At 37.4% G+C, this 12838-nt stretch overlaps 1 protein-coding gene across 4 annotated transcripts in view; it reads right to left on the bottom strand.

Moving 5' to 3' along the window:
• Positions 1 to 12838, bottom strand: part of UNC80 (unc-80 subunit of NALCN channel complex) — a 225416-nt gene that overhangs the window by 170066 nt on the left and 42512 nt on the right. For all 4 annotated transcript variants that reach the window (XM_040476105.1, XM_040476106.1, XM_040476107.1 and 1 more), the window contains exons 8-13: positions 10891 to 11152; positions 9631 to 9765; positions 7457 to 7673; positions 6683 to 6823; positions 5388 to 5656; positions 3925 to 4302 (exon numbers count right to left, since the gene is read on the bottom strand). In XM_040476105.1, coding sequence (XP_040332039.1) covers positions 3925 to 4302; positions 5388 to 5656; positions 6683 to 6823; positions 7457 to 7673; positions 9631 to 9765; positions 10891 to 11152 — 1402 coding nt within the window. The remainder of the gene's footprint in view (positions 1 to 3924; positions 4303 to 5387; positions 5657 to 6682; positions 6824 to 7456; positions 7674 to 9630; positions 9766 to 10890; positions 11153 to 12838) is intronic.

The following is a 12838-nucleotide window of genomic DNA, read 5'->3' as shown; positions in this document are numbered from 1 at the left end:
GTTATCTGGGCATCATATTCCATAATTTGGGTAGGGTAGACTCTCCTTCCCTAAAGTTATGCAGTTGGTCTTCTTTTTCAATCTACAGGCTCAGGTAGTGGATGTGGTACTGAGATGCCCTCTGCAGGAATGAATATTTATTCTCTGAGCCTGTTAATGGCTGACAGCTCTCCACTGAGCTCTTCTCCAGACATTGCTCTTAGCTAAAGAGAGTTGCCTCACTTAAGCTCTTCCTGGTAGCAGCCTGCTTCTAATGGCTGGTCAAAGGCATAATGAAGGTTGGTGGGTGGATGGGGGTGTATAAAGGTGGGCTCCCTTACTCCATCTGGAGATTACTTTGGAGAGCTGTCCTTGCTTAGAGTTTCCTGTGTGATGGGCTGAGTTCCCTGTTACAACTATATTACAGTTCAGCTTTTCCCTCTACCTCATCCTGCTTATTTCACACTTCATAGATGTTGATCCTGCGAAGACATCCCATGAAACTTCCCGTACACACATCTCTATATCTTAGTGTGTTTCCTGGGAATTCTATAGATCAGGTGGTTGCAAATGGAAGACTTGGACTTATCAGTAAACATTTATTTACATAATATATATATTATACATTTTATACATACATATATTATACATGTGTGTGTATATATATATATATTCATATATATACATTCATATATATACATATATATATATACATATACATATATACATTCATATATATTCATATATATACATTCAGAAATGTTTTAGTTTCACTTCAAATCTTAGCTCCATAACCTTGGGACAGCTACTTAACCACTCTGAGCCCTACAAAATGGAAATCATAATAATACCTATATCATACAGCTGTGAGGCTAACATGACTCAAAATATGTAAGACACACAATAATAGCACAAAAATGTTTATCATTTGTAGGTGTGGGATACTGCTTTCCTCTGAGACAACTTTGTGCAAATTAGAAAAGGCATTCCTCTGGGTAAGTGAATCAGAAAAAGATGAGCCCTTTTAGTAGATACAGCCCTTGAGTGAAGAGCTCAGTGAGCAGAGCTTACACTGGATTTCAGTCCCTCTTGGCCTCAGAAAAGTTCACCCTGGGTAGGGCCTGATTTGGAAGATTGGTTTACATACATTTTTAGATTACTATATGTTCCTTAAAAAAAATCTCTAGCTCCAAAAGCTCTTTTTAAGTATCTATTCAGGTTTGATTTTCTTTGGACCTTCAGATGTCCTTAGGATTTAGATTCCTCTTATAGCAGACATTCAGAAAGATGTTTCAAGCTATAGGCAGAAATCAGGACAGATACATTTCAGGCTCTCAGTATTAGTAGCAAATATAGAAATAGAAATTAGATCTTCCTTTCTGAATTAATCAATTCCCCATGTTTCTGGTATTACTAGAGTACAAGACTAGATAAATTCTGATTTCACCAAAAATAACAGGGATTTGGGGAAGAACAGACCTCTGTGAATCACAAATATATGCACTTGACCTATAATTAAGTTTTATTTTATAAATTCTTTCTACTATAAAGAATATTATTTTGCATAACCACAAAACATTGATATTTTGGTGGCTGTTTGAGCCCACATAATCTAACTTCAAAAAATCCCATCTAATCAAGAGTGGTAACTTAAGTCAAAATAATATTTATATTATTTAGTATCTAGTATAATAACTAGATTTAAATTGGCAAGAGAATTTCAGGTCTATAATAAGAAATCAGATGAAGATACTAATTGGATATAATTTTAGAAGTAAAAACAAAAATATAATACTAATAATGAAATTCAGAAATTCTTAGGATACATAACAAAGCCTTCTTCAATTTAGTTGGACTATCTAAGCTTTACTAATAAAAGTCTATCAAAATTTCACAACTCCCTTTTATTGTTTTCTATTTTCCCTTGAATATTGTAATGAACATAACACCATCTGTTATCTCTTTGAGTACCAGCTTAGATTGATAGGTAAAACATAGAAGTTTAGTAAAAGTAAGATATGAGGATCTTTTTGGATTGTCCTCAGTGATGTATGAGTAGGTAAGAAACTGAGAACCTTAAGTACTGGAAGATGCTATTAGAATTGGAAAACACATATTTATGATTAGGGTAGAAGAAGAAAATCTTAAAGAAATGATTCAGGAACCCAAATATTGGGAAAGAATATTCGGATCAGAGACCCAGAATATTGGGAATATAGGAGTAGATAATGAGATGCAGAAACACACATGATAAATACACATTAAAAATGTACCAAGTAGGATTAGAAAGAGATGGAGAAGAAACTGTAAAAGAGGAAGGAGCATGGCAACACCTTTTCAGACGTAAAAACCTGACACACTGTAAGAAAAAAAATGGACAATTCATAGTTTAGATAATGTGTAGATGGTAGAACTCCGAACAATGTCATCTTACACCTGTAAACACAACTGCTATGTACATCGTGACCTGTTAAAAATTCAAATGTCTTGTTGATTTCAATTTGTTAACAGCATTTTCCAACAAAAACCTCATACTGGAATCGGTGTAAGTTATGTGATTTTAAGCTATGGTAATTCTTATTTAAAACCCAAATTAAAGGAGAAAACTAATTCTTGGCATTAAGTACAGAGATCATAAAGGAGGTGTTGCCAGAGCAAAGGGAATTAAATTCAGGGATAATCAATAATAAGAAAGTTAAAAACATAAGATGTAAAACATGAGAGTACCAAGGCTAGTCTTTCAAACCAACACCAACAAACCAACCAATTAACTGAACAAAATTTTTCCCTTTCTTTCTCAACCATGATGGAAACTGGCTGCCCCAAAATGTGTTCCTTAGATCAGGAGAAGAAACACCATCATGAGGAAAGATGATACTGCTTGTGTTTCCCCCAAATTCATATGTTGAAATCCTGTCTCCCAATGGGATGGTATTTGATTATGGCCTTCGGGAGGTAATTAGGATTAGATGTGGACATCATGAGAGTGGGGCCCTGGTCTGATAAGTGCCCTTATTTTTTTTTATTTAAAAAAAACTTTTGATAGAGAGAGAGAGAAAGAGAGATAGAGAGCACTTGAGCAGGGGAGAGGGGCAGAGAGAGAGAGAGAGAGGGAGAGAGAGAGAGAGAGAGAGAGAGAGAGAGAGAGAGAGAGAGAGAATCCCAAGCAGGCTCCATGCTCAGCACAGAGTCTGACATAAGGCTCAATCCTACAACCCTGGAATCATGACCTGAGCTGAAATGAAGTTGCCCACTCAACTGCCTGAACCATCTAGGCACCCCAAGATCAGTGCCCTATAAAAAGAGACAACAGAGGAGTCACTCTTGCTCTCTTTCTGTGGGTGGGGTGTGTGTGTGTGTGTGTGTGTGTGTGTGTGTGTGTGTGTGTAAGAGAGAGAGAATACAGTAAAAAGGGGCTATGTGAGCACATAACAAGACAGCAACCACTTACAATCCAAGAAAAAAACTTCAGAAACCTTGTTAGCACCTTCATCTTGGAGTTCCTAGCCTCCAGAAGTATGAGAAGTAAATTTCTTTTGTTTAATCTGCCCAATCTGTGATATTTTGCTATGGTAGTCTGAGAAGAAAACATTGCTCAATTAGGTCAGACCCTGAAAAACTAGAAAGAGACAATCGTTGGTGGCAGACTGAGAATTATGTTAATGTAGATACTCTCTTGCAGAAATGACATGACCAGGGAATTAGCTCTAACACTGCTTGAATTGGTCTTTGAATTGACAATACAGTTTTTGAACTGAGAATACAGTTTCATGTAACTGTTTCTACTAATGCCTGGTGAAAACTCAATGAAGAGATTTCTAGTTTTAGTGACTTTCTTGTTTTAGTGACTAATTGTGACTGAGTCAACTAATTGCTGGCAAGCAGGCACTGGAAAGAAATTAGGGGCAACATTTCATGAGAACACAGAAGGTGGTTCATTCATACCTTCTCTTGGTTCTTCTCATTCTTCTCATAAGGTCCACCTCCACCTCCTCCACCTCCTCCTCCATCACCTCCATCACCTCCATCACCTCTTCCGCCTCCACCTCCTCCTTCTTCTCCTCCACCATCTCCAGCTCCACTAACCGAAGGGCCCCCGAATCCACAGGGTGAACTTCCAGATACTCCTTTGAACTGGAAAGTTCCCTCACTTGCTCTTTTTTCCATAGCCTCATTTTCCTTGTTTTCACTCTTCTTTCTGTTCTTTTCTACACAAGGCACCACACCAAGCTGAAGCAAGCATTCTACAATGTTTAGTGCCACATCACAGATACGAGAACTGATGTCATGGTTAAGGACAAGATAAACAGCCTTCAGAACAACCTGGGGGGAAGACAAAGATAAACAGAGGATGATTAATTTACATGAGCTACCTACACCTTGGTACACAGATTTGGTTATTCTGTTTAATCATTTCCTTTAGGCTGTTCTAAGCACTTAAGCATAAATAATTCAGTTAATTCTCAGATGTTCCTATCTACATTGTATTGGGACCTTGTGTACGTGTTTAACGTAAAGTGTAAGTCACCCAAAGAATTAAAAATGTCTGTGTGAAAAAAATGTCTGTATTATCTCACATTAAGTATTCCAAAACTTTCCATCATATAGACAGTTAATAGGGGTACTGAAAAACAGTGATTAATGGGGCAGACATTTTTTGTCCAAATGGAAACTTGCTCAACTGATTTTTTACACCAAAGTGCTTTAATCCTCTGCCTTTCACTTTATGTCAATAGTGGATAAAGAACAATAATTTCCATATCTCCATAATAGGGGAACATTTATGTATTCACAATTGTATCATTATTTACACTTCAATTTTAAATGCAAAATATTTGCATGTTTAAATTATGTCCTTTCATTGATTTTAATATTTTAAATTATTTGCTGATCCAGTTCCCTAATGTGAAATAAAACATTTTGTGAAGTATAATTGTAAAATATAACAACCCTTTCATTTGGTAATAACTATAATCAAGACAGGCATTCCTGAGAATGCAAGTTTAAATCTTTTAATGGACTTCTATTCATATTCCCTTGCTATGTGGGAGGTTTGGAATCATGTTGCTTATACAAGAAAAGAAAATAAACTGAGAACTTTTTATAAAGGACTTAGCACGCACACATTTATGTATATTTATATATACATATTCAGGATTCGCTAATTCTTTTGGATTATAAAAATATTCTGAGATCAGGTCACACTTAATGTAATTCTTGGGAAAAAAAGGGGAAAGATACATCTACGATGGTTGACATATTTGTGAAATTTTGCATATGGGTAGCTTTTTCATTTTAAGATTCAACATTTCTAAGAATCTATATACCCATTTTACCCAGCCTTATAAAAACTGGATCAAAGAGCCATTATCTTCCAAGCTTTGGTAAGAAAAATTCTTTCTTCTTACAGAAAGATCAAGCATGCCATTCTTGTGGACAAAGTTATTGGTCCCATCGATATGTTCCGTGTCCTCTAAGTAGCTGTAGTTTATGCAGGAGTCTGTGAGGCTTCGAGGCAGGTTTGCACATGCCAAGGGTTCATGTGGCATCTCTGGGATAGGCACCTGGTTGCAGAGCTTCCTCATATGCTCACTGAAAAAGTCTGCATAGCCTACGTTGAATGATGCCAATGTGGTATTGAAGGTTGCAACTGTAATAGTGGAGATCTGGGATTGCACTAATAAAAAGAAAGCAATGTCTTAGTTTTCCCCATATTAACTTGCCACACTATCATGTCAGACAGTTTTATTATCATGACAACAATCACAGCTGAAGCTTTTGTAGATATTTGACTTATAGTCTCAAAGCTATTCTCAATTCTCATGGAATTGCCTCAAGTGTTAAGGCCATGTAATATCCGAATGAAGGTTATAGAAAATATGACTTCCAACTGGCTTCCTTAAGACTCAGGCTAGAATTTAACTTTTGTTTAACAGGTGGATTTTGCCCACTATTAAATGGCAGATCCTACTGATAAAGTTAAACTAGTTTAGTTGAAGTATTTCTCCCCAAGTTTGTGGCTGGTAAAATATTTGGTTTTATCTAGCATATTTAAGCAACAAATAAGAAGGATTCTTTTTTTTTTTTTTTTTTTTTTTTTTTTGCTTAAAAGTAATAGAACATAAATTTGTGGTGGTAACTAACTGGTATCATCAAATACTTGAAATATACTCCTGGGAAAAGAGAGCTCAAATTATGCTCATAGGTTAAGAGTACAGATTAAGAACCCATTTTAGATTCCACCCAGACACACATGTTTTCTCCACACAAAGCACATAAGGCACTTATTTAAAATCGTAGCTGTCTGAGGAAGGAATCGGTGGCCCTGGAAGGCAGTGACTTTCTTCACATTGAAAGTGGGCAAGTCCTTTAAAGGGACATCATACAGGGTGTCCAAGTAATGCATATAATTGTCTTCCAAGTCTCTTCTAGCCCTGTGGGTCTATGACCTTTTGAAAACAAATATGCATGGCTTGCTTTCCCTCTGAGACGCATGGTGCTTGCAGTATGCCATCGAGTAGCTTTGTTACTAAGGAAATCCTAACAACGGCTCACTAGTAAATTACCAAGCAATGTAATACATGAATGCAAATTTTCAAAAAGTGTAAGGAACCAGATTACAATGAAAATGAAACATGGAGTAAAAACAGGAAACAGGAAAAGGAACCTGAACTCCCGCCTGCAGGTGCGCCTTCCGACCCACCTTCCTTGACAGTGTTTTCTCCATGGCTGTTGGAGTGATCTGGCTGGTCACTCACCAGGGTGTGATGGGAGTGTGAGTGCCTGGCACTCAGGCTCTCCATCTCCGTGGCTGCATCCGAACTGCCCCGCCGGGTAAATTTCCCTGAGATGGACAAGAGCACCACAAGAGGGTTTGAAAATGGAAGATCCTCTGCCAAGATGTTGTTTTACCAAAGGATGGCAGTGAGAATAAAGGGACATTGGGAAGTGTATGAGGCACAGTCAGATAGTAGGAATGAGACTAGTCCTGGGGATAGTCAGGGTCAAGATGATTCATGAAGCTGCCTGTCATAAGATCAGCCCCAATCTAAGCCAAATGTCAGAAACCATATGTAGAGTTCCAGCTAGCTTCTGGCTCCTGATTTTGAGCTGGCTTTCTGAATATGTCATTCAGAAAGAAAAAAGAATCTTTTTCTTTTCTTTACATTTCCCTTTTCTAATATCCAAATTAAAGTCTGCCTTTGGATTCACAATGAAGTTAATGCACAAGACCCTTTAAGGCCATATTTCCACATCTAGAGTATGTAAGAAATAGGGCCATTACCTAATTATACAGGGTTTTTCCATATTTAATTAAATTACCTGCATTCCTTTGGTACTAGGAAGCTAGCATCTGGGCCCACATTTCTTGACTAAACTGTTCAAGAAAGATGCAGATTTGCCCGGGAGCCCTAGATCCAGATTTCTAAACAGGTCACTCAAGCTCTGCCCTACTTTGGAAAGTCCTTGTGGTCACCTAAAATGGTGGTTTGCCAGCCTCCTTTTTCAATGCCTCGCCTGTCTTCTCCAAGCCCAGGGAAACTTCCGAAGGAGAATGTGCTTCGGGTGGGGAACACATCCAAGTGGTCTTCATGAAGCAGGAATGGCACTCCCATTCTTCGAGGCCTCCTCTTTCCTGTGTGGTGGAATGGGATGGAGCCTTTCCTCTCTCGGTCTTCTTTGCGGCTCTTGAACTATGAGGATGAGAGGTTAAGGGTTAGGCACAGGGCAAAGGAAAAGTGATAGTTTGCTTCCCAAAGGGCTCTACAATCTACAGTAAATTACAGGAATGTTCCAGGAAGAAGAGACTCAGAAAGTCACTGAGTATCATCTGATAGAGATGGGTGACATTTCCACAATGTATTGAAAGAGTGAAAGAAACAAAGCAAAAGACAACATATCCCTTGGGTCTTTCTGCTTGGTTGGCTTGTACCTGGACCAGCAGCATCAGGATCAACTGGGAAACTGTTATAAGTACAAATTCTCAGGTTCATAGTACATCAGAAACATAGAAGATAAGACCTAGTGATGTGGGTTTTGATAAGCCTTGTAGGTAGTTATGATACATGCTAAAATTTGAGGACCACTGGTGTAGAGTATAGGATCCCTAAGTCACCACTTAGATCAGCCAGTATTTTCTGTTCCATTTTTCAGGATTGAGATCAACGGTTCTGGCCAGACAACTTCAAATGTGTGCCACTGTTCATAAGGAGAGTTAAAAAGGACACACAGCATGAATTGGTATAAACCCATTATTCCTACCAAACAACTTTAAAATCCAGTATAAATAAGAGTTCAGAATTCTTGGGAAGCATTTAAAATATACCAATGTCTGGGCCTAACCTTCAGCAATTATGACCTAATTGGCTTGAGTTCAGGCCTGGGCACATGAATTTTTAATGGCTCCCCAGAGATTCTCATGTGCAGTCAGTACTGAAAACTTATTCCCCTGATGATCAATGTTTTTAGAAAAACTATAGCCATTGCCTATTATTGTATTAACAATGAAGTAGACATGACTGCTTGCTTAGCAACACTCTGAGCTTATAGATAAGTTAATAATAAATGTTCTGTCTTCCATGAACACAATTGAACTGATTATTTTGAAAATTGGAAAATAAAGCTACTGCACATACATTATTCTATACATATTATTTTCTATCTCATTAGTTCCATATACTTACAAAAAGAAAGGTGGAAGGATGGATTCATAAGAGCATGAACTATTTAGCTGGAACACCTAGTTTTGAGTTTGGACTCAAGCTTTCATGGACTACCAAAATTTCTAAGGCTCGGTTCCTTCCTTTCTTTTTTGAGAATAGTCAACATTTATTGAATACTTACAAAGTGCCAGGCACAGTAAGGACCTTAATGTGAATTATCTTACTTAATCCTCATAACCTTTTGAGGTAAGTATATTATATACCCAAATTTCAAATGAAGAAACTGATACACAGTATCACACAGGTTGACAGTGGCAGAGTGAGAATTTGAACTCTGATTAGCTAACTCCCAAGTGCACACTTGTCCTTTAATTTCTCATCTTTAGAATTCTAGTGGATGGTTAAAAAATGCATATTGAATGGAAACCTATGCTATGACTTATAACAAGTTGTGAAGGTAGAAAATCTAGTGATCTGCTGTAAGGATTTGCTACTTTATTAAGAGTTTGGTTTGTTTGTTGTCTTTAAAATGGAGATGACTTCAAGAATAAATGTTCCAGGATGATTAAATCACTCTAAGAACTTCAGTAAGACTCAGTTTCTTAGGTGAAAAATGTGATAAATGAGGATCTCATTGGATTAAGTGAGAACCAGTTATATAAAATGCTTGATGAAATGAGATGAATCATAGAAACCTAAGTTGCCATCATGGCTACCACGACTACCTCCACCACCACACTACTAAAAGCCCTCTATTCATGTCATCAAGATTAAGCTTGGTAGCATTTAGAATGGCAAACATTCCTAAACACAGAGGGACTTACACAAGGTCATGCTGTAAGCCATGTTATAACTGGGGGCTGACCTCTCTTCTCAAGGTCCCGTTCCCAGCCCACCTTATTCTGCAGCATGATCAGAAGTACCTCATGTCATGCTGATTTATATTTCAATCACCAAAATATCAAAGGGCATAAGTGATTTGACTCACCTTCTTAAAAATGTTCATGCCAAGGTCTGAAGAAAGATCTGGAACTGCAGATCTACGTAAATTAGTCAACGAAACCTTAGAAAATGCCTCAGGGCTAAGAGATTTTTCCTCTTCATTACACTTCATGGTGAGATCCTTAACGGGAAATAAAGGTAGACTTCATGATCAGGGTTTAGGGCTTTAAATCCAAAGACTTTTCTTATTGACAAGAAAATTGACATTTTCTATGTCCTATTTTTATGAGGGGTAAGCCTTCTGTTTTGATATCTATGAAGTATTTAACTTGTGCGTCCAGACTTTTAGAATCCATATCCTGCTACTGAGGAGAAACATCATATATTTTGTAACTTCTGTTTGGAGTTTTCAACAGTGAGACATGAGGATCCAGATTCAGGAAAGCTAAGAAAATAGGGAGGAGACACGTATCTCATTTTTATTTGTTAAAACAAGTTTTTCTGTTTAATGATTCACGAACGGAGATTTTTACTTTGAGCAGAGTCATCTACTACTAAAATGGAGTATCCCCCCTTTATACTCTTAGATTGTTCATGTTTATTTTCAGAATATGTAGACTTTTTCAGACATAGCCAATTCATATTTAATTAAACCAAACAACTGGAACACACTGCAAATTACACCTTTTTTCTCTACATATTCAACATACATGGTATCAATGAGAAAGAGGGAAAGAAAAAGTGTTCAAGTTGCTATTAACACATTTATTTACCAAAAAGTGATTTTCAGGGGGATGTCATCAAATCAGCATACAGTTTATTTTTTTCAAACATCTATAATGAAGAGCAAGACTATATATCGAAAAGCAATATTTCTAATTATGATATTGAGGTGCTGAAAAATTCTGAGCTATGCAAAAAGTTAAACCATGTTCCACATAACGTGAATGTCATATTTCATGATACCAGTAATTAACAGTTATATGTGAGAGCTATCTATTAACTAGTACTTCAGGAAGCTGGAAGGCCCAATTTCCCATTATTCTGGATCATCAGAGTCTTAACTCTAGATTAGTGTGTACAAGAGGCATTTAGATACCATTTTTTTTTGAACAGTAAATTCAATACTAAAAAGAAGCAAAAGTGTCTAGTAAAAGATAGAAGGGAAAGGGCAATTTCATTAGAGTAAGCCACCAACAAAATAGTCAGCACTGGAATAAATAAGAGATGGATGAATGGAAGAAAAAGAGAATCTGTTATGGCCAAAATTGGTGATTCAAAAGACAATGGACTGAGTTTCTCTTACTTGGGTTTTGTGGGTGTTCACTAGTGAGGGAGCTGCTGCTACCATCGAGCTGCTCCTGGGTCTGGGCAGGAGAGGAATATCTGGTTCTGGGGGCTTTTCTGGCTTCTCTTCCAACATGTGCCGCAGCCTTTGTAGATAGTACATCAGAGACCACTGAGTACCTTCCTCAGACCAATGAGGCTGGAGTAGGCAGCGAAGAACAGCAACGTCAAAGTAAGTGGCATAGCGGGACCTTTGGCATGGAGGTATCACGAGAGAGGCTCTGTTTCCAAGGACAGAAAGAAGACGATTATATTGGAAGCCAAACATTCCAAGGGGTGACACAACATGGCTTATAGGTCTTCTTTTCTCATTTGTTTCCTTATTTATTCACTTAACTTTTGTCTGGTTTGCTCTAATATCCTCCCAACTAGTCTTACTTATTTCACTTTTGCTAGATACTTCTGGAAGTAGAGAGGTTAGAAAGAGTTTTGAAAGATAGGTTGGACTTAGCTAGGCAAAGTTGAGGATGAGGCAGGAGGGTAGATCAGCATTTCAGTCAGGGGGGACAATGCCTACAAAAGTATGGAGCTAAAAAAAATCATGAGTTTTGGGTAGGTGGAGGAGAATAAGTAATTGGTATAGTTGGTGAGTTATTTGGGTGATGGGCAATGAGGAGAGTCTATAGAAAGAGATGAGATTCAGATTGAGGATTATACTATGCTACCAGGTTTTTTTTTCCTTATAGAAATGGGAATATTTGTATGCTTTATTGGGCTATTTTAATATCAATTGTGATAATAGTATGTAAAAAAAAAAAACAAGAAAACTGCAAAGTACTAAACAAGCAAAAGTTACGTTATGAAGAAAATTTTCAAAATTTTCAAAATTTTGAAATCATTTTGAAAGTTATAAAGCTATATGTTCATATAAATAGAAAAACTAATTTTTAAAAATCTCAAGGTTCTGAAATTCTGTTATTCAATTTAAACACATGCGATAGTCATGATTTAGTGTTCAATTTAATTACGCTATAAGGTAAGTTTATTTAATTACTCAGTAGAATACATCATCTTAGGTATCTTAGGGGATGTGAAGATAAGTAAGTTTAACTTCTTAGTCTTGAGGAACAGATGGTCCAGTGAATGGCAGACAATAAATGATACATTATAAACTTAGAAATTCTGGAATCCAAAATGGAACCTTAAAACTAAAATGTAAACTTAACCCCCAAGCACAGTTTCTTCCTGAGTTAGGTGATGCAAAAGGGAAATTTTTGTACCCTGCTACAAACTAGCACGGGTGTGTAGTGTAGCACTACTCACAAATGAAGAGCTTCAGCAAAAAATGTAGCCACTGAGAAGTGAGGAGAAATTTTCCTAAACTTCCCAGACCTACATTTTTGAACTAAAGGTTATGGCTCATTATTGGTTCAAGAAATTAATGCAAAAGTATATGACTACTCTTGAAATGTTAACTAGAATAAAAACTATTAGAATGCAACAAATGGGGGCGCCTGGGTGGCGCAGTCGGTTAAGCGTCCGACTTCAGCCAGGTCACGATCTCGCGGTCCGTGAGTTCAAGCCCCGTGTCAGGCTCTGAGCTGAAGGCCCAGAGCCTGGAGCCTGTTTCCGATTCTGTGTCTCCCTTTCTCTCTGCCCCTCCCCCGTTCATGCTCTGTCTCTCTCTGTCCCAAAAATAAATAAACGTTGAAAAAAAAATTAAAAAAAAAAAAGAATGCAACAAATGGAATAAGGATTTGTATGTTTAGCGAAACTTGTTTCACTTCACATATTGTCATTAGTCTTGACATAAAATGGATTTCTTACCATGAATTGCAGTAAAAAGTTCAAATATACAAACCCAGACAAGGTCTGGTGTCCTGGGGGACAGTTTCATAGTCTTTGCACCTCCCGAAAGGACACATCGCTCTTGGCTATTTTTACTCTCATTAGTAGCATTGTCTGGC

The sequence above is a fragment of the Herpailurus yagouaroundi genome, unplaced genomic scaffold (genome assembly GCF_014898765.1).
Source record: "Herpailurus yagouaroundi ecotype Mexico unplaced genomic scaffold, PumYag 140, whole genome shotgun sequence".
Classification (NCBI taxonomy): domain Eukaryota; kingdom Metazoa; phylum Chordata; class Mammalia; order Carnivora; family Felidae; genus Herpailurus; species Herpailurus yagouaroundi.
Note: the sequence above shows the minus strand (reverse complement) of the source record. Positions and strands in the feature narration are given on the sequence as shown.